Source organism: Mytilus edulis, chromosome 5 (assembly GCF_963676685.1).
Source record: "Mytilus edulis chromosome 5, xbMytEdul2.2, whole genome shotgun sequence".
Lineage (NCBI taxonomy): Eukaryota > Metazoa > Mollusca > Bivalvia > Mytilida > Mytilidae > Mytilus > Mytilus edulis.
The window spans coordinates 41,206,359-41,229,705 of record NC_092348.1 but is presented as its reverse complement, the minus strand read 5'-3'; the positions used below and the strand labels follow the sequence as shown (position 1 = coordinate 41,229,705).

The following is a 23,347-nucleotide window of genomic DNA, read 5'->3' as shown; positions in this document are numbered from 1 at the left end:
ACAGATGTGTTATTTGGTACAGTATATATACTACTTGGTGGATCCATTTACATCAATCGCTTTATATTGTACAAGGTAAGTTGTCAACATTTATTCTAGATAAATTTGTGCACATAATTTAGAATGGACGTTGAATAAATATTTATTGTATACCAAATTCATTTGCCAGTACAGGGAGCATAATTGTTTCTTGTACTGCATAACATTTTTCACATGGTGTGATGGTTTGTGGTAAAATAAAGCACACAAATTAGAGGGACAAATATATTATTGTTTTGAACCATTAGTTGGTAAAAAAAAATCTTATTGGCTGGTATGTATAGAAATTTGATAAACGCGTAAACATCATTTCATTCTAACGCATAAGGTAATTTAGGTTTATATAAAATGTTCGTGTTATTACAAAACGTGTTAAAAGAAAAATAACAAAAATACCGAATTTCAAGGAAAAATTAAGATTTGGGTTAGTTGTTCGGTCTCTATTATTTTTGAAGTGATTTGTGCCAATTCAATGCTTTTGCCGGTGACTCTTCGATTTTCTAGCAAAACAAACAACTAGCGTAAACACTCAAGACACTGAATACCTCTTTGTAATTAAATTTAGGGAAATACTCGTTGCTGATAATAACTAGTTCCAAGCCAAAAGCTAATAACTAACGGCGTGTCCAAGGGTGTATAACAATCAAGACACGTTCAATGAAAATAGTGTAAAGACGTAATAACATTATAGGAAACATGATATTGAGCAACTGCAAAATATAAGTATCAACATGAAGTAGAACCCCAAGCTGTATTAACTTATAGCAACTTATAGTTCATTATGAGTATCGATGAGCTCACACGAACCACATCTAAATCAAATAGACCCTTAAAAAGCATCACCGTATAAATCCGAATGCGATATTTCTTTTTTTTTAAGATGACTACGAAGACATTTAAACTAACGTATCAAATCATTATAACTACAAAGTAGTTTAGTAACGGTTTTAAAAGAGGAACAAAAAATAACAAAGGGACAGTCAAACTCATAAATCGAAAATAAACTGACAACGCTGGCTAAAAATGAAAAAGACAAACATACAAACAATAGAACACATGACACAACATAGAAAACTAAAGAATAATCAACACGAACCCTACCAAAAACTAAGGGTGGTATCAGGTGCTCCGGAAGAATAAACAGATCCTGCTCCACATGTGGCACCCGTCGTGTTGCTTATGTTATAACAAATCCAAACAATAGAACACATGACACAAACAATAGAACACATGACACAAACAATAGAACACATGACACAACATAGAAAACTAAAGAATAATCAACACGAACTCTACCAAAAACTAAAGGTGATATCAGGTGCTCCGGAAGAATAAACAGATCCTGCTCCACATGTAGCAACTGTCGTGTTGCTTATGTTATAACAAATCCGGTAAATTGTTAAATTCGATAGGTCACATTAATGAAAGGGAAGGGACATATCCGATATCATTTTTATTTTTGGTATACCATGTATCCATGTATGTAACGAAATTTTTTTGCTTAATAATTTACCAATGATACATATATGTCAATTCATTTAATATCTTGTTGACTAATTGTCTGTTATATTGTAGATGAATGCGTTAATACGTATACGTGGTTTGATTTTGATTGTGGGCGGAGTGGCTGTTCTGTTTGGAATAAGTAATTAATATATATAATTTCATAATATGTAAAATGATGTGAAATATAACCAAACCAGTTGTTACACGTACTATTTTATGTCGCAAGGTCAAATTATGTTAAATCCAATACTGTGTTTGGTTTTATTTTGAAAACATGTTCCCGTAATAACAGTTAATAATTGTATGGGAAATGTAACCGACAGCCTCAGTAAAAATACGTTTTTTCGAAAGTCAATTAAATCAGTATATTTACCTTATCAAAAGAACGGGACAATTTGTATATCATCTGATATAATTCAAAATTTACAGAAAAATGAGCAAAACGCATTTTGTTTATAATGAATATGAATGACAATCGTTAAGTCATTGAACTTTAGATGTTTAATCGACATAGATATTCAGCGAACCTTTTTTTCACATTTTATCCTAAAAAAAAATTTAAAAGTTTCTAGTGAAATTATAAAACCGGGTAAATCCTCAAAAAGTATTGTTATTAGAGGTGGTAGTGTTTGTTATCTCTTTTAGTGTTGTAAGCTTAATCAAATTGGTATTTATAAGACTAACTTGTAAATATAAAGCACAAAAAGGAACGACCAATACTTTTTGGAGTTTGTAAAAAAGCTTGCAAAAGTTAAAACTCAAGCTTGTTGGGTCTCCTTCACTTATTCGCTTCAAGTTTAGAAACACAAAAGAAGTGCATGAAGAAAAATATGTTTGCACTGTATATAATGGAAATGTTACCATGTTTTAACAAGTGTCCGAGCTTAACAATTTTTGCTGATTTGGAGAGCAAAATAGAAAAAAAACTTTTGAGTTATTTTGACTATGCAAATAGCTGATTTTTTTCAAAAAACAAATGTTATGAAAAAAATTGTTTGTTTTATCTAGAAAAGCCACATCACAGAAAGCTTTTCAAGATTTGTTAAATTATTGAAATAATGAAAGTGGTGTCGTACCACACAATTTATACCACATATTAGCAAATGTATTAGCTCGAAATTATTCATCATACGAATCCAAATCAAAATGTTGGCAGGGAAATTGAGGCAGAGCTACCGTTATCGCCAACAAATGGATTGCGTTCTATATAATCTTCTCGTAAAACTAAGGATTTTCTTATCCCAGAAATATATTACTTTAGCCGTATTTGGCACAACGTTTTGGAATTTTGGGTCCTCAGTGCTCTTCAACTTTGTACTTGTTTGGCTTTATAACTATTTAGATCTGAGCGTCACTAATGAGTTTTATGAAGACGAAACGCGCGTCTGGCGTATTAAATTATAATCTTGAATATTAAGGAATGACTACGATGATACCTAAAGTGAATTGAAATCTACCCTACCTTCCACAAAAATAAACCATTCGAATTTTTTGGAAGGATGCAGATATTAACTCTATATTTAGTTAGTTATAAGGTATAATGTAGAGTGTATAAACATAGATCGTGTCTTTAATTTCTTATATTTCTGATTTTATCAGCAAATGGTTGTGAAGCTTGCAGCGTTAAAGGAGTTTGCTATTCTGCCGATGAACAATGGTTAGAAAAATGTTGGACGAAAAAATGTACTGTTGATTCCACTGGTTACCAAACAAGCTGGACAACAACAATAGTGAAAACACGTACGTAGACTTGTTAACAAATCGATAACATGGTAGGATTGACAGATTGTAATTATTCTTACATTTAATTTCAAAATATCAACTTCACTGACGTAAAACATTCTTTCACTTGTATTTTTGTCCATCTGATGAGATAAGCCTTTTTCATTTTGATTTCTATAGTTCGTTCTTATGTTGTACTGTTATACCACTGTCCGAGGTAAGGGGAATGGTTGGGATCCCGCTAACATGTTTAACCCCGCCACATTATTTATGTATGTGCCTGTCCCAAGTCAGGAGCCTGTAATTCAGTGGTTGTCGTTTGTTTATGTGTTACATATTTGTTTTTCGTTCATTTTTTTACATAAATAAGGCCGTTAGTTTTCTCGTTTGAATTGTTTTACATTGTCTTATCGGGGTCTATTATAGCTGACTATGCGGTATGGGCTTTGCTCATTGCTGAAGGCCGTACGGTGACCTATAGTTGTTAATGTCTGTGTCATTTTGGTCTTTTATGGATAGTTGTCGCATTGGCAATCATACCACATCTTCTTTTTTATATTTGTTATTACTTTACTGATGTTTTAAGATTAAGCTCTTGTTTTGCATCGGTCGAAAACTAATATCCTTTCGTTTCGTTAAAAAGATAATATGATCAATTAATGCATAAAAGTAGTCTCAACGGCAAAGAACGGTTAGAGACACAGATAGTTCTTATCTGTAAAACACTCTGTCCATTTTTTACGAAAACTCAGACAAGAAGCCAAGCTCAATATTTGGAATGACAGGAGCATGATTCGACTCCATCATATTTGTATGACAAAACGAAGAATATATAGGCAGACATGTAATGATTGAAGCATTAAAAAACATAATTAAATGCTTACAGTTTCAAGTGTAGGAAAATTGTTGAATACAATGAGCTGATTGAAAACAAAAATATATGTAGCCGTTGTTGATTGTTCAAATGCTAATTTAATCTTTTCTGTTTTAGAGTGTGAGGATACCAATGGTAAATGTATAGATCACGGTCAAAAGAATACGGACGGGTGTACCTGTAATATTTCTGGAACGAGAACGGAATACATCTGTGACGGTTATGGAAAATAAAATAATTATGAATTATTTTATTTACAATTTATTTGCAATAGGGGTAAAATAACAGAAACACTACTTTACCGATGATCAAATCAGTTATATCGATTTAAAATACACAAATCAAAGTAACAAACAAAATCTGAGAGTATTACATGAATTTAAATACAGGAGTTAGCTCGTGTATGTCAACTGCGTAATGGTTTGTTGCTATGTATCAATGATAATTCTGTTAAAATTACGAATCATTCGACGTAAATATAATGTAAATTTTAGAAATAATTTCATGAATGTATGATGCAACAGTGCCAAGTTAGATATTGCTATTTTAGGAAAAACTACATTAAGATATATGCATGATACATGCTATTGCGTGTTCTATTTGTTGCGTTACTAGCTTCGCTAAAATCATCGCAATAGTTTTGGAATTGATTGTATTTTGGGATCAGAAACCTTGGTAACATGTCACTACTGAGTTGAAACACTTTTTATGTAAAAATGAATCCTCATTAATCTGTAGGAGCTTTTTTTTCTTAATTTGTAGTTAAATTTTGTTATAAATGTGTGGTAAATTTTTAACATTAAATTTACGATTTTTTTTAATTTTGGTAAATAAATCATTTCATGCAGTGTCACTTGTCAAAGTTTGAACAAAGATCGTCAAAATAAGGGCAATAGTGGGGTTTCATTTTGAATCTTTTTTTCTTTAATATTCAATGTAAACAAAAATGAGATTAGCATCGATTAAAGTCAGTTGTTCACTTCGGTGTACTGTGTGTGCCTGTAAAAGAAACCATCCGGCAGTGTCGACAAGTAGCTGGACCATACGCTTATAGACACGACCATAGGAGTATACTCACACTGTCCTTTCATACACGTATAGTCGGACCAAATGATTATATACTCGTTTGGTAATTAACGAACCGGACCATATAGGTCTTATGTCAAATATGCATTAGAAACGTTTCAATAAAACAATTAACTTTGATAAAAAAAACATTGATGGTTACATGAAAATGTATTCATTTCATAATTCAAAGGCAACATAAACAATGATGCATCAGTTAGTTTTCATGGCTATTTGTGTTTTGGCATGTACATGTATGCTTAAGAGAACATTGACTTCCACACGGTTCCATAGCTTTCCTGTATTTACAAGTCTTGATTGTGTATGATCGGTTGCAGTTACACCTTTTGTTAGCGAGTGAAAAACTATCCTTCTTAGCAGCTGCGTGTAGTGATACTTAGGTCTGGGGCCATTCTGTTGTGTCTGCGGTAGTTTTTATAAGCTCTTGTTTTCCAATATCGTAACATGACTGCAGTATATCATATCCATAAGACGATTCCCTTCCATGATGTTACTTGAGAAATAATTCCAAAAAAATGGGTACCAATAGCATCAAAAAGAGAAATCCGAGTGCACCTTTCTATGTCAGGGCGTGTTTTAGTTTAATTTTTGTCTAGAAAAAATATAAAGCAAAGTGTTTGATACACCATCTCGCTTTAGATTCTATCATTTTTCTATATCAAGGATACAGGTTGACTTTTTAACATCAAACCAGAATGAAATGTATCGGTCAAGCGAAATATCTTTCTAATGAATCACAAAAAGAGAGTAGGTGTGTTCGAATAGCATTTTTTTACGAAAAGTACTTGACGAGAGACTTTAATTATGTTGGATCTGAAAATATTCTTCGAAAAACAATTGTGTGTGATAATTAGGGTGTATATTGCCATAAAAGCGGAAGATTTGACTAGCCACAAAACAGGTCTAATCCATCATTTGTGTCTTAAAATGTCCTGTACCAAATCCAGAAAATGACCATTTTTATAAAATCGTTCGTTTCTGTGTGTGTAACATTTTAATGCTGTGTTTCTAGTGTGTCGTAGCTCTCCTCTTATATTTTATGTATTTCCCTCAGTTTTAGTTTGTAATCCGGATTTTGTTTTTTCGAAATCGATTGATGAATTTCGAACAGCGGAATACTACTGTTGCCTTTAATTCAACCACTGAAATGTTTTAGTCTGATCTTCCACATAATATCTAATTATAATTTGTTTAGATGTTCATGACTTTTCGAAAAATTCCACCTGATAACCGATCAGACAATAGTTCAGAGTGACTGAATGCAGACAAGTACATTAACTGATGCTCATAAGCTAGTAACTACATTTGTCTTTTTAAAATACAACTGGCATACAAGGATCGTAATGGTGTTTTTTAACGATTGTAAAAATGAACTGGCGTCGTGGAGAGATAATTTGAGTGAAGTAGAATCCTGACTGGACAAAATGACGAGTAAACGGTAACAAGGTAACATATGATATTAAGAACACACATGTACAACAATACCCTACATATCAGTCTAGCGACTGAGTAATTCTTTTAAACAACGCGTGTACACGGAGAATTACAAAAGACCGATTTTACGTGCTTTGGGCTCCGCCATGTTGGGACCCGCGTAACTGCAATGACGGTGATCAGTTTAACACCAGTGATTGTTTTATAATATAATTCAGTATAAAAACAAAGAACTACATTATTAACAAAAAAAAGCATTGTTTTCACTCTATGGAAAAGGCACATTAGCCAAATAAAACACAAGAATACGAAAATAGACAATGCCATTAAAAACGCTCATTAGAGGGATGTTTAAATACCGAGCCAAGCCTTAAGGATTCAACGAACAAAGGACTATACAGTTACTGTGTTTAAAATATTGAAAACAATACTTTTAATAATTCTATGTGCCTGAAGCGCTTTTCTGGATTTACCTTCATTAGGAACACTCAAAGCCAAACATTTGAAATCCGAAGATGTATAAGTACCGAAACCGTTGAAGAGCTATCTGTCAAAAATACCTAAAATAAATAGCCAAATCTAAAGTCAACTTTGCCTGTGGGAGTTGAAACCTTAGTTTCTTAATAATTTCAAAATTTATAAACGGACAATTTTACCTAAATTTAGAAAAATCATTAATGTCACATGCTTTAAGCATTCTGAAAAATTTCTTCTCCGTTTTTTTACGTTTTAACATTTTGAGATGCAATAACTGTTCTACCCCTACGTCGGCTCCTCTAAAAGACTTTGAATAGACTTCAGTAAAATTTGTGTTTGTTTTTGTTAAATAGCTGCAGATGTATTATGTTGAGTTCTACATTGTTCTAATGTGTTGGTTAATTCAAGTCGGAGATTTGGGGATTTGAAGTGTAGCTACTTCCTGTTTTCCGATAGCCAACATTATACAGCACTGATTATTTATGAAAAGTTGACGTCCAACATTTCTTTATTTTGCTTTGATACAAATGCAGTCACTGGTTCTCTTAAGACCGACAGTCAATCCCTTGGCAAAGTGGGTAGGTTCATTTAATAATTTACCTAAAACAACCGGGATTTTTTAAAGAAAGATTAACCAGAAGTATGTATCTATAATACTAAAATAAACAGGTCCAATTGGTAAGCCAGTGTGGGTACAAACGACTAATTAAAGATTTTAACTGTATATGTAACTTATATAGGACAGTGATGTTAAGTTATAGCTATTTCATATCTTTTAGATAGTTTTGCAGTGTTTTGTAAATTATACCATAGCTTTTATTGAAAGCCCCGGCCAAACCCTCGCGACACCGAAGGTTGCCGTCGGGATTCAACAAAACTTCCGTTGACCACAATGTAACCGGTTGTACATTTTTAGTATCCAAAACTATGATATATCTGTTTTAATCTATTGCACCTTTCACTTTTAATAATATTTATTTTGTTCTTGACAGTTATGACTACAGAATTTCACGGATTGCAGCAAACTGGAAAATAATATCACAAGGACAGTTTTCTTAATGACGATTTAAAGAATGTAAACTATTCGACTATAATTTTGCTGCATTGGAGATTTTTAGCATAAACTAAATTTACGATTTCCTAGTTGAAAATGAAGTTGTTTCACTGTAAAAGGTGAGTATTTGTTTTATCAATCAATATTGTTAAGTTAAAAATGTGTATACTCATCTTTAAGATTTTGAATAAATCATAGCCTATTTAATTTATATCAAAGGCAAAACCATAATTTATATTTTATTTCTAAATTAATAAAATGCTACGTAAATTGGCCTAAAATGTAAGATTTGTTTTTAGTACCTCAACCTTTCCTTATTATTACGGTCTTCCGTGACATTTTATTTAAGTAAGTAAACTTTTGTCGAGTTGTCAGTTGGATTATAATCTTTCTATTCAACCTACATTAACATTTTGAACATATCACCCTAAACATACTTTTTATTTTCTGACTGATAATAAATGTGATGAATTTAACCATTAGAATAAAAAAAAATCCATGCAAGAAGTCTCGATAATAGAGGGAAGGAAATACACAAACGATGTCGAAAGTCATTTGACAAGAATCTTAAGTATGCAATTTTATTTTATTTTGTAGAGTAGCAAGGACTAGTGTCGGGAAAGAAATTGAATCTTGCCAACGCAGAATTAGAAGATAAAAGCTGCTGTTGATTTAGAAAACACCTTTTGCTATAAAAAAAAAAAAGGGTCAAACAGATATTTAAAAAGAAACTAAAAACAATGATCTACTGGTGGTAAAAGTAAATTTTAAACATCACAGTTGCAAAAAATAACCATGGTATAACTAAATTATACCATAGTTTGCTGTGGTATAAGTTATAGATATTTCATATCTTTTTGGACTGTTTTGTGGTGTATCGTAAATTATACCATAGCTTTTGTTGAAACCCCTGGCAATAACCTCAAGAGACAAAGTCGAGAGAGGTTGCCGAGGGGTTTCAACAAAAACTATGGTATAATTTACGAAACAACACAAAACTTTCCAAAAAATATGAAATATCTGTTTTAACCTATTGCATCTTTCGCTGTTTAAAATTGTGTATTTCATATATTTTTGTTTGTTTACTTCGAAAATATTTAAATAAGAATCTTTAAAATAACCCTTTTCGGACCTTACACTTAAGGCTCCGCCTATTTTTTAAAACTAGCACGGGCTTCAGAAACAGCGGGTAATCAGTTTGAAAAGATTTTTCGACAGCGATGGATGCATCTTTACATTGGTGACGAAAAACTGTTTTAGATGTTCTGGTTAAGGACACAAGAAACTTCTAGTACAGATATCTGATATTTTGGAAGATTGCTGCAATCCCAAACTTATGTACAATTGAACTGCAAAGGGTAGGTTTTTTCTAATTTTCTAATTTGTTTTCAAAATGTTCGAAATGTTTTAATTTTTAACCGGATTTTTGTGACAAAAATGTCGGTTATTGATTTGGGGATGTACGGCGGGCGGCCGGGCGGGCGGGCGGCAATCAAATGTTGTCCGTGCATAAATTCATGAACCGTTCAACCAAAGCTTTTAAAATTTTAATATGTTGTTACTGGCAACTAAATGAAGGTCAAGTTCAATAATGGCGTACATTAATTAAACGGGATTTCAAAATGTTCACGATTAAATTCATTGACATGCGACGATATAATTTTAAAAAAAGAAATAGCTCATTTAGAGCTGGGAACAGTATATCTAACATATATATATACTCCTGTTTAGAGTAAAACGCTATCTAATTTTAACGGTCAAACATAGAGTAGCCTCATTAAAAGACTAGATGTCAGCAGTGTTTAATAAACAGGGTGTGGATCAAACACTTTTAAAGTGGGGGTGGGAGTAAAACAATCCAACATTTGAAAATACTATTAAATAGGTTGTTTACCATATTTAAAGTTCTTTAATAGGGGCGTGCTTCCTGTCCCCTCCATCCCCTAAAAACTAACCCGCCTTGCCAAACAAACGGTTAGATGTGATTCATGTAAATGTAGCTGTACAGTGGAGCCTATAGAAAGTTTACCATTTAATAACTGAAAATCAACATATTTTAAAACTTTATTTGTTTGTACTGGGAGCGAATCTTGGTTCATTTAAAAAATAGAACAACAGAGTTGGTGTATGTGGGTTCGATTCCCACCCTAAGCAATCATTTATTTCAGCCGGTGAAAAGGGGCAAATTAGCTGAGAGGCCCCACACTGACTTTGTTGTTTCTATCAAAAAATTCAGACGGCCGCGGCTAGGTCTTGACAATGGTTTTCTTTTGAATACCTTATACAACAAAACCATGGTATAATTGTGAAAATTATACCATGGATAGCTATGGTATAATTTTCGGTTATTGAGATTGATACTCGGGTTGCACTCCCATAGGTTACATTGTACAGCTATAGGTTAATTAAAAATTACACCATTTCAGACCCCTTTTGATTTCCACATCATATTAAATTTTCCCTATAATAAACACGTTCCAGGTCGAGTCTGATACCGATAAAAATACTATATGTTTTCTGTTACTTTACCTAATCTGTACGTTCCGCATCTATCAGGCGCACCACCAAACAGTGTATTTGGAATGAATTTGCTTTATATACGGGTCATAATCACACATGAACGTTGTCATTATACAGGGCTAACGCACTATTTCAATCAATAATTGGTCACAATGTAACCGGTTGTAGTATTTAAATCAGCATAGTTTTATAAGATAAAAATAGGAATACAAAAAATCCAAACTTTAAGTAGGAATAGTTTCCAATTATCCGGCATGACGTCAAAGCAACAAATCAAAGAATTTAACTTATGTATAGGTAAAATACATGTAGGACAGTCAATAGTGTAAATAAAAGAATTACACCATTCCAGGCACTGGTAATAAATAAATTACAGGTCGATGGACATTGTTTCCGGTTGAAGAATTGAAATCAGTATGACCTTATATTAAGACGACCATACGAATACTTAAAATACTAAATAATAAGAATATGGCGTTCATCAAAATTCAACATTACAGGCCTTTTTTTAAAAAAAAACACATAAATTTATCAATTTGTAAAAAGTACTAGGTCTACGGACTCAAACAGAAAGATTTTGATAGCAGAGAATAATAAGCATGACTCTGATTTTGACATATAATTTTTAATAATCTATAATATCTATAATAATTTATAATATCTGATTTTGAATAATATGCATGACTCGTGATTATGATAGCAGAGAAAAATAAGCATGTGCATCTTCTAATAAGCATGACTTTATCAGAAAACATTAAAAACAAACTAAAATGCAGGCTTAAAGCTCATTAACATAATTAGATACTTGAATTCCGTCACGGATCCCAATGTGGCGGTTGTGTTGTAGCATAATTTAAACTGATCGATATAACCTACAGCAGAAAGTTTAAATTCAAATTTACATTAAAAATTTACCCTGTTTTAGATAAGCATCAACAGCGGTAAACGATAACTATATACGAATGATTAAACCCAAGAGCGAGTTGGGTATTTACACTTGATTCTTCTTCCGGTCAACAGTAAAATCCTTGCCAAAATGAGTAGTTCATTGCATAGTGTAGAATAAACAAGTTCACAGGCACGTCTACTCAGACTGGGATCTTTATATCAGATGTCTTGTGTAAATAGTGTTCCACGCTATGTGGACACTGCCACGTCCAATCAGAATGAAAACGTTACATTCGATGCCTTACGTACAGAGTGTCAAGCTGTCTGAAGGTATAGAACTCTACCGGCAATCCAGTTGGCCTTTGTTATCCGACCTATCTATTCATTATTAATGTGTTCTCGACCTAAACCCTGCATACAATTTTTGCCATTTGACGATAAATAACCAATAACAATATATCATGTTTTCCCGACTTTAGCCGTATAGCCGTCATTACACGAGTTAACTATTATATGTATTTTTAGTTTGTTTTCGTCTCAAACACGCATAAAATAAAACACGCATAAAATATTTGTCACTGGACGATAGTCAATCTATAGCAATCCATATAAGAAAACTGTGACATGATATCATATTGACAACTATGTTGGATATTTAAATGGCATTTCTATTCATTATTAATGTGTTCTCGACCTAAACCCTGCATACAATTTTTGCCATTTGACGATAAATAACCAATAACAATATATCATGTTTTCCCGACTATAGCCGTATAGCCGTCATTACACGAGTTAACTATCATATGTATTTTTAGTTTGTTTTCGTCTCAAACACGCATAAAATATTTGTCACTGGACGATAGTCAATCTATAAAAATCCATATAAGAAAACTGTGACATGATATCATATTGACAACTATGTTGGATATTTAAATGGCATTTCTATTCATTATTAATGTGATCTCGACCTAAACCCTGCATACAATTTTTGCCATTTGACGATAAATAACCAATAACAATATATCATGTTTTCCCGACTTTAGCCGTATAGCCGTCATTACACGAGTTAACTATTATATGTATTTTTAGTTTGTTTTCGTCTCAAACACGCATAAAATATTTGTCACTGGACGATAGTCAATCTAAAGCAATCCATATAAAAAAATTGTGACATGATATCATATTGACAACTATGTTGGATATTTAAATGGCATTTGTCGTCATTTATTACATGTATTAATTAACTTCATTTAACAAATCCTCAGTGTTCATTTTCACAGGTAATATAAAATTTAATTATCAATACTAAACTGCTATTTAATTTCTTCAATTCATGGTTGATAAAATTACTATTAAATATATTCAACTTTGGTAAAGTTATTTAATTTATACATCTGTATGTATTGTTGACATTTAGTGCATCTTAAGGGTAATGAAAGTTGATATATTCAACGAGTCTGTTATTAAAATTTACTGCAAACATGACAAAAAATTTAAAAAAGTAATAGCACAAAAATACTAAACTCCGAGTAAAATTTAAAATGAAGGTCCCTAATCAAATGGCAAAATCAAAAGCTCAAACACATCAAACGAATGGATAACAACTGACTTGGTACATACATTTTCCTATGTAGAAAATGATGGATTGAGCCTGTTTAAATAGCTAACTAAAGCGTTCACTTGTATGCCAGTTGCGCCATGTTCCATTATATGTCATAGCGATGCGTTAACTAAACAAATAGCCACAACAGGCAAAAATGTCAAAAATAGATGTACAGCAGTCGACATGGTGACATCATCTTAATCACCATCTAAACAAACAAATGTAACAAAGAAGCACAAAAAGGCATACATCAAATTTAACAACCATATTTTACTTTTTTTATTATTATACTATTTTTTGTATCTCTGTAAAATCCAACAATAAAAAATTCCAAGATATCTGAAAAGAAGTAGGACCTAATCATTACCCTGACAGGCAGATATAGATATAGGAAGATGTGGTGTGAGTGCCAATGAGACAACTCTCCATACAAATAACAATTTAAAAAGTAAACCATTATAGGTTAAAGTACGGCCTTCAACACGGAGCCTTAGCTCACACCGAACAACAAGCTATAAAGGGCCCCAAAATTACTAGTGTAAAACCATTCAAACGGCAAAACCAACGGTCTAATCTATATTAACAAAACGAGAAACGAGAAACACGTATATATTACATAAACAAACGACAACTACTGTACATCAGATTCCTGACTTAGGACAGGTGCAAACATTTGCAGCGGGATTAAACGTTTTAATGGATCCAAACCTTCTCTTTTTTTCTGAAACAATAGCATAACATCACAACAAAGAAAAACATACGATAAAATATCAATTGGCAGACTTAACTCAATCAAAAAACGTATGATTAAATGTTTTCATACAAAACCACAAACTTTCACGTGCGTTAAAAACCTTTACCCTAATATTCCTTTTAATATATAAGTCGTTACCTTACCAAAGAAACCAAACAAACAAGGTACACTGATAATTTGGGTCGATACCTCTGCTGGTGGACTATCAGTCCCCGAGGGTACCATCAGCTCAGTAGTCAGTACTTTGGTACTGACATGATTTACCAAACTTTTCAAAAATTGTCCGTTAATAAATTTTGAAATTATTACGAAACTAAGGTGACAACTCCCTCAGGCAAAGTTGACTTTAGATGAATTTGGCTATTTATTTAAGGTATTTTTGTCATATAGCTCTTCAATTTTAGAATTTTAAGCTTATCTACCTTATCCATGCGTCTGAATCAACAAATAGTCATGTGCTTTGAGCAAAAGATCATCTGTACATTTATGAATATAAAAATTGAATGTTCATGCTTTATGCCAAATTTAAAGGAAAACAATCAACTACAGTGCCCGGTGTCCTCGCGTCCGGTGATATCGCGCATCACCAAATGTCGTCATATCAACAATGCTACACAAATAGAATCGTCCTTGTAAGTATCTTAGTCTTCCGAGATATAATTTGATAAGTTCAAGAGTGAATTAATTTCCATTTGAATAAATGCAATTTGTTTCATTAATGTCAAATTTGACAGGTATGCGCGAAATCATCGGACATTTGACGAACTCTTAAAACAAGTGTTTTCCTAATTTTGAACACAAATTACACAAAATGTTTAGGGGAAAACTATAAAATAAAAGACTTTATGAAATAAAAGCATGCTAATTTGTTCACACAATATTATCCGATTATTTGTTTTATCAGTTTAATTAAGTGAAGTCGAAAGTCTTAGGTGCGCGAATACAGCTTTATTCTGTAATAGGACATAGACTCTGTGATTTTTTATGGGTTTTTTTTAAGCAGACAACATTTTCATACTCGTAGATAGGATTAAAACGAAACTTAGACTCTTCCAACTACCTGTTTGTTCAATTTGATGCATATTGTTGTGGTTTAAGAATAAACACAATGATGAAGATGTGGATCTGATAAGTTTCCCCCTACAATATCTACATTTGATTTCCCCATCAATATCCTCACATGTGTTGGAAGAAAGTTGTAGAATGAATATTTATAGTATATTACATAAACTGTAGTTAATAGTATTTGATAACCGATTTAAAATAATTAACTTTTATACCGTAGAACTCAAGCATAACATTCATGTTTAAAAGTAACAAGGAAGTGTTCACGTTTTGATGGTTTTAGAGGACTTCCTTTAAATATTATTTTGTCAGGTTATACAAACTGAACATTTACTGTCGTTTCTAGATTATCAGGCTTAAAAGATAAAGTAACGTATTTTATCTTTTTTAATCTCTTCAAGACAAGTATGTCAAACAAAAGAAACGTTGACAGTTGACACACTTTTAGGCATACCAGTGAGTATATATTATATTATATTTCTCTCTTTGTATTTGAAAGAAATGTTTCTAGAATATATATTTGACACAATTTGAAAGACGAAAAACACATTTAAGTTAAAATTACCAATGTATTTCAATGTCATTCAATTTTGCACTATTATATTGTTTACCGGACCACAATTAAGCATAAGTAACATTGATACTGTCATTTTCTCTTTAATAATATGACTTGTTTGACTAATAAAGCTATATATAATACAATATATTTGGTTTTCAATGCACTCCAACTTTGTTATTTGTTAATTGCAGTTTAGAATTGATTTGTAAGTATTTGTAATTGAAATCTTTTGATTTTATTTTTTTTTTTTGCAAATTGGAATGTACGTGATGTTGGAACGGAAGTGTGGAATATATTATTACAGCGGGAATTTTATTTAAGAATCGTGTCCATTCAAACTGCTGGTTTCTTTTTAATAAATATCACGCAGTAATACAACTGATTTATTTGGAATGTGATGCGACGATCATACAAGGTTTATCTAGCTATAAAACCAGATTTAATCCACCATTTTATACATTAGAAAATGTATAGAGAGTCAGGAATAAGGAATTTGTTGTTCATTCGTTTGAGGTGTTGAGGCTTTTGGTTTTGCCATTTAATTAGAGACTTTTATTTTTGAATTATCCTCAGAGTTCTGTACTTTTCCTGATTTCACTGGGGTTTTTTTAGTATACATTTTACCAATCTTAAAATATGCTTATCGAGTTGTATTTTATAAATATATTCATACAAACTGATATTGAAAATTCTTTTACTGAGACATTTTTTTAGTTTTAAAAATTAAAATTGATGCCGTTGGCATTAAACATTTACAGTATGGTTGTGGCGAAATAATTTGTTTACAATAAATCCGAACACCAGACACGTGCACATTAGTGGAAATTTACGATATTCAATAGAACCGTTATAATGAGACATATGCTATCATCAGTATTAATGTCATTTCAAAAACATGCCAATAGTTCACAATAAAGGCAACAGTATTATACTGCTGTTCAAAACTCGTAAATCCATGGACAAAAAACAAAATCGGAAACATGTCTAAAGGAAAGAGGGTGTACTGTATAAAATAATATTTTTTAATCAAGGAAATAAATTAAATATTGTTATCTGATTTAATATCAAGAAATAGATAGTGGCTGATATTCTGGATTGTATTTTAGAATTAAAAGAGATTAAATTTTATTGACTCTGCAGGATTGCAATTTTTTTCTACATTTTCTATTTCTAAACCATTGTCACTTCAAGAACAACTACAGATATAAAAATCATTAAGCGAGGGGTTTCAAATTGATTCAAGTGAATGTATTAGTTTTTCATACAGAAAGAGTTTGCTAGATTCTATGATTTTATATAAGTCATTTTTTTTTTCTTACTTTCTGATTTTAAATGCTTAACATTAATAATATTCTTACAATTGGTCACTTTAGTGTTATAATCTTGTAAGACGTTCTTACCATATGTATATCAAAAATATATACAGTGTGAATCAAGGGATTTCTCGAGTTCGAATACCTTTTTCACAAAGGCTAGCAATGGTAAATAATTCTGTACGAAAAGAATAATTGACATTTTGTCTGTGTCTTTTCTGACCCTTGTTGCATGTAAAAAGTTCTCCGTAAATAACACGTCAAATTCAAAGATGTTTCGAACCGTGATCGAATATGTGTTTGAAATTACTTCTTTGCTTGCCAATACTCAGAGAGCATGATTTTTTTAAGAATAAGGGTCTGCCTTGAATGAGATCATGGCAAGTCCTGGCTTGAAGCTTGTGCTTTACTTTATATATAGCAAGAAAATAGGGATATGGTATGATTGGCAATGAGACAACTCTCCACAAAAGACTAAATGAAACAGAAATTAACAATTAAATGTCGCCGTAATTTTTTTTTAATGTACAAAAGATTGAACGAAAAACAAAAGTACAACACAGCAACAAATTAAATGACAACCACTGATTTACAGGCTCCTGGCATGGGATACAACAAACTAGAAACATCAGTTGAAAGGCTTAACTTATCAGATGGATACAAGTAGACATACATCTAACAAAACATACGGGTGCTTGTACATCCAAAAAACAAAAATATCATACGTATAGTTTGTTTGTCTTTTTCATTTTAGCCATGGCGTTGACAGTTTGTTTTAGATTTATGAGTTAGACTCTCCCTTTGGTATTTTTCGTCCCTCTCGTAAAGTACTCGCAGTTTCCCACAGCTTATTCTAAGCCAATACCAACTAATAAAATATAAAAAAATCATGAATCTCAAACCTAATTATCAATCAATACTAATCAACATCCATTGCTTTCAGTGTAATAAAGTCAAACAGTCGGGGGAAAACATGACCTTGTGCAATGCCGAGCTACCGGTATCCAGAGATTGTTTAGCCACGAATTAGCTAGCATATGTTTATAACAAAAATGTTTAGTTTGAATTTAATTAATGAGTTTACTCGGATCGTTTCTGAGTTTCTGGGCTTGGTAAACAATAACTTCGTATAAATGAAGATTTGCTATCACGTGTTACTCTTTCAATAGATATGTTTTTATCATGATTTATTTTCATTGCAAATAATTTAATCATTGTTGAGTATTGCTTTATCATTTTACTATTACTACAGTAACTCTATTATTATTTCAGTGTTTTAAATCACTAGCTTCGTCAATATTAAGAATGACTTGTGTTACATGTTTACTATCAACACTAATTGCTTGTATATCTATAGGTAAGTACATGTACAAGTTTACAAACTATATAAAGTTAAACGCATTTGTCATGTCGTTGATCGTTACAAAAATCTAAAATTATCTAGGGTAAAACCGCGGATGCTACAACATAAATGTAAGTTCCAACATTTGCTGTTTCGTTGTATAAAATGTTCGAGTCCATCACATTATAATTGAATAATTCTTATATGATTTGCATATCTATAAATACTTGAATTGGATTGGTCAATTAGAATTTTTCTCTAAGTTTACACTTCGATAAACCATGTTTCCGAAACTACTTTTGTAATCTATTCATGCGCGATACACAAGTTTGCAGTGATCCCGGGATTTTCAGCAAATTGAGATTAAAAAACAATTGCATAACAGTTGTGACTATTCTAGTGGATATATAACCAAAAAAAAAGATATACATGTATTGCACTAAAGCTTCGAAAATGTACAAAAATTAAATTTAATAAAATTCCGCGAAATTTCATGAAGGATTTGGCGAATTTACGTCATGGCAAAACACGACGTCATACGAATGGAAATTTTCAAGGGAAAGATTATTTCGTTACGTGTACGCTTCAAATTCGGATAAAATTTAATTAAAATGAAGTTTTTGGGGTAGGTGCTGTTTCATTTAAGATTTCGTTGTATTTATCGGACATTTATGGTTTTATGAAAGTCAAGATGGCGGTGTACTCCTTAGTTACGACTTGCCATTGTGCTTTTGATGGTAAATATATATAGTACCCATCAACAAAAAAAGGTTTGGCTGAAGAATTATAAGGATTAAACACATTTTTTCTAGAGATTATTGATGTGTAAACCGGGGCTCTTACTCACAAACTCAGCATAAAAGTCCTTCGGACTTTTATTCAGTTTGTGAGTTAATCGCCCCGGTTTACACATCAATAACCTCTAGAAAAAATGTGTTTAATCCTATAGTAAATGTTTTTGAGGGTAATTTGAGCCGTATTTCGCGGAAAATGATCTTCTTATAACATTGGCCTTCATTTGTATATAAGCGATTTTTTTTCAATCATTTTTAACTTTAAAACTTGTTCAAAACTAGATACGTTTAATATGATATATTATACTTTGAAAACGTGGACCCAAACACATTTTAAACAGTTGACTGAAATTTTACGTTTACCAAAAAGGACATATCATTAGCTACACTATGTTTGATTTGTGTAATTTCTGTAAACCAAAAAAACACTGTTATTAGGAAGTAAAAAAAATGACACCGAATACATTTTTAATTTCAATTCTATGTAGTGAAGGTAGCCCTAAAATTTAATTAAACCACACGCCACATGGCCTTCGTCGGTGATTTTCTTTTATCTTTTTTGAGAGTTGTTTTTAAATGAGGAAGTAACGATGTTTTACTGTGCTAGGTGTTTGTATATATTGCTCCTAGTATTCACTATATCCTTCCTTGTCCATTATATTGAAATTGTTCTTTCTTCTCGTTAAGTATGGAGGTCGTCTGATATTTTTCTCTGTTGTATGTGTTTATTGTCTTTTGACCACACCCCCCCCTTAACACATGTCTTGATGTACACTATGGTAGTGTAACTTTTGATATTGTGTCGTTTTTTTTTCTTCGGCTAATTATTACCGAATTTGTATTTCAACCAAAAATGTTCAGAATTTGTTCATATGATTTTATGCCATTATGTAACACACCTTATTTTTTGCTCCACTACAGGATGAATGCGTTTGTTTCAAATTATATATGCATATGTAAATATGTAAAGTATGTTATGAGGCTTTCCCTTTGCTCTGGCAAATTTACCTATTGCTCATGTTAGGATCCAATAACTCCCATCAGTGGACTGTTATAATGACATTTTATGCAAATTTGTTATCAAACAATAAATTCGGATTTTATTAACAATGTTTAAACCCGAAACATAGTTTGAAGCCATTGTATTAAAATTGCAACATAATATGGGTTTAATGTTTTACCAATTCACGACATGTTTCATATATAAGTTTTAAAATAATGAAATTCGTCTATTTTGCTAATTAGTTGAAACAAATTTGTTACAAGCTAAGGTCGTATTTTAAGTGTCGACAAAAATGTTAGGAAAAATTATTAAAAGATAGCATTTCAGACTATATTCTCAAACATTACGCTGATACACAACAATATGTTTTGAAGGTCAATCACATGCAGTCACTTGTAACAAAATTGTTGAAGGCAATGATTTGGAAGGATGTCGAAAGTTCGTCCGAACCTGAACTTTAATTTGATTCCTCAGATTCTTACAACTAACAGACCAGTGAAGGCTTTGACTTCAATTAGACTTTCATAGCTATCGTGTGTTTATTTGAGCGTTCCTGATGATTGATATTCCAGATACTCGCTTCAACATGTTCAAACCAATAACATTTACATGATTTATAACGGGCTGTTTTCATGTTTTTTTTCAATGGGTAGATACTGATGCTGGTACACTATCAGTTTTCGAAGGTACCATCAGCTCAGTAGTCGGTGCTTCGGTACTAACAAGTTTTGTTGTAAACGAAAATATTGTTTTAAAATGTCAATTAATGATTCAACTCCCTCAGGCATAGCTGGTCTGGATTAATTTGACTATTTGTCAGGTTTTGTGGTAGTAAGTGACAGTTTTCAATCATATTATTGTTTTACTTGATGTATCATTTTAATCTCTATTATCTTTACATATATATTTATCGATAGAACTAATACAATATTGACGAAAGGTACAAAAGAGTAAAATTGAAGAGGGTGTAAATGACTTTTTGTATCGGTTTTTTGTGTGGAAGTTTATATATATTTGTTAACCATGGCCAATATATTTTTTGGACAAATGATTAAAAGTAGCAAATATCTTTTCTTATTTTTTAAGTCATCTCAACTCTAACAAAGTTGACTAGCATTAATGATCTTATGAACTTTGTTTTACTTTTTAGGACATGTAATTAGTATACGATTATCAGTCTCCCCAGATTATATATTGGGTGGCAATACACTGGCTTTGAACTGCAGTTTAGAGAACGTCGTTACAGACCCATGGGTGACATTTCTAAAAGACGGAACATTGATTGGCTTTATTCGAAATTGCACTGAAAATGGAATTACATCATGTTCATCAACAACTACATGTGATTGTGATTTAAACTCCAATACATATATATGGAACTTCACACCGCCGAATGAAAACGTGATTAATGCTACTTTTAACTGTAATATGGGTGATTCTAGAAGTAATAATATTACAGTAAGAAAAGCTGGTAAGCATAAGTTTTTTCGTATCATGGACCTAACTGATAAGTAAATGGAAGAATTTAAGATAACACAAGAAAAAAGTGCAAAGTAGCACTCTCAACATAATATGTGCTACACGGCAATTATTGAATGACATGGACGGTTCTATGTAGTATTATGAAATACGAAACCAATCCCAACGAATGTCTGGTCCGTAAATTAGTGATAACAACTAAAGCAGTATGTCACCCGAACTTGATCTAATAACAAAATAAATATTTTAATTGATGGGTTTAAACATATTATAAAGGGAATTTCTGCTATAATATTCAAATATTGAGAGATAGTCATAAGTTAGACAATTAAAAGGTTGACACACAAAGTCGGCTAACTTTTGCATAGATCATATCCACACTGTTTGTGTGTGTCAGATTCTTAGACTTGTTTGAGTCTAAATCGCCATCGGTTCTTCCGGCTTTAACTGATTTTTTTAATGAAAATAGTTTTTGTCTGTATGGAAATTTGCGTTTTATCACGAAATCATATGGAAATATAAAATCAACAATTTTATATGAGCCCTTAGTTATATAAAACTAAAGTAATACTTTTTAATTTCATTCGGACATTCTTAGTAGAAAAGAAGATGTGGTATTATTATCAAAGGGCCAACTCTCTACCAGAGACAAAATATTGAGAATAGTTAACAACTACAAGTCACCGTAGGACATGCAAAAATTTGCAAAAGTCATAGCGCATATATAGTAAGCAAAACAGGCCAAAATTACAAATGTAAGTTAATTCTTAGTAGATTTTTTAGTTTTCTTTCGTGAATCTATCGACCAATATTCGCACAACCTACTAATATCTTTCATGCAGCTTTTAAGTATAGAAAGGATACCATTGGATAATCTTTCCATTTACAGAATTAATTATGGTAAGTAATGAAGAGATTTTGTTTTGTTCAAATGTTTTCGTTCTTATTGTATATCTTTTCGTTTTGTGTGCTTTTTGGGTGATGGTGCTGTATTTGGTTGGTGTTTATTTTTTTATTTCAAAACCTCAGTTGTGGAAGTGCAAGTTAGTGACATGGAACACAACAGTTACAGGTACATATATACATACACACCCCAAAAGCGGTAAAGTTATTGAAATTTAAATTTGTTTTTAAAAAACATTTTTTTTTATTTCCTTAACAATTATTTTAAATATAAAAGGTTTTCCATCTTTAACTTTTCACATGACCGTTTATCTGATAATACACAATGGGGTTTATTAAAGGTTTGTATCATAGGTCACCTGAGGAAATATTTAGTTTAAACTTCCTGATTTTCAATCAGAAACTTTGTTATTGATGGAGTTGATGAGTTTTTATCATTTTCTTTTATCAAATGTTGCACACGGCGGGAAAGAGATGTAGCTTTAAATATGTCCGCCAAGTGATATTGTTTATTAATCTTAAAGGATCTTAAAGCAATCATTAATCATCGAAATTTATATCTTGCTTTTTATGTGAAATATGTTTTATATCATAATTTTCTAAACAATCTTAAAACATATGAATATATTGAATAATCTAACTATAACTTTTAAAATGCCCCTTCTGTCATACAACTGAATTGTTAAGCTAGCTTTAAAACCAGGTATAATCCCCCATCTTCTACATAAGAAAAGTTATGTACCAAGGCAGAAATAGGACAGTTGTTATCCATTCATTTGATGTGTTTCAGATTTGAATTTTCCTCGGAGTTCAGTGTTTCTTTTAGATTTTACTTTTTATTGGTTTATTAATTGATACCTAAGACAGAATTACAGCATCCTCCCTATTCATAAAATAATTTGTATGTGTGTGTGAATGATTGACTTTATTGT

The 23,347-nt window shown here is 31.7% G+C and overlaps 1 protein-coding gene and 1 long non-coding RNA gene across 5 annotated transcripts in view; both read left to right on the top strand.

Annotated features, from left to right (window-relative positions):
* Window positions 1–1,575: 1,575 nt before the first annotated feature.
* Window positions 1,576–4,389, top strand: LOC139522409 (uncharacterized). The gene is made up of 3 exons (XR_011664420.1): window positions 1,576–1,684; window positions 3,145–3,285; window positions 4,259–4,389. It is a non-coding gene; the product is annotated as an uncharacterized lncRNA (long non-coding RNA).
* A 10,626-nt stretch (window positions 4,390–15,015) lies between these two features.
* LOC139523684 (matrix-remodeling-associated protein 5-like) overlaps window positions 15,016–23,347 on the top strand; it is a 32,906-nt gene continuing 24,574 nt past the window's right edge. For 2 of the 4 annotated variants that reach the window (XM_071317891.1, XM_071317889.1), the window contains exons 1-3: window positions 15,249–15,478; window positions 18,167–18,251; window positions 21,184–21,504. In XM_071317891.1, coding sequence (XP_071173992.1) covers window positions 18,200–18,251; window positions 21,184–21,504 — 373 coding nt within the window. In that variant the 5' untranslated portion in view covers window positions 15,249–15,478; window positions 18,167–18,199. Of the gene's footprint in view, window positions 15,479–18,146; window positions 18,252–21,183; window positions 21,505–22,333; window positions 22,413–23,347 lie in introns of those variants that run through there. The other 2 variants (XM_071317890.1, XM_071317893.1) reach the window with 2 other exon arrangements.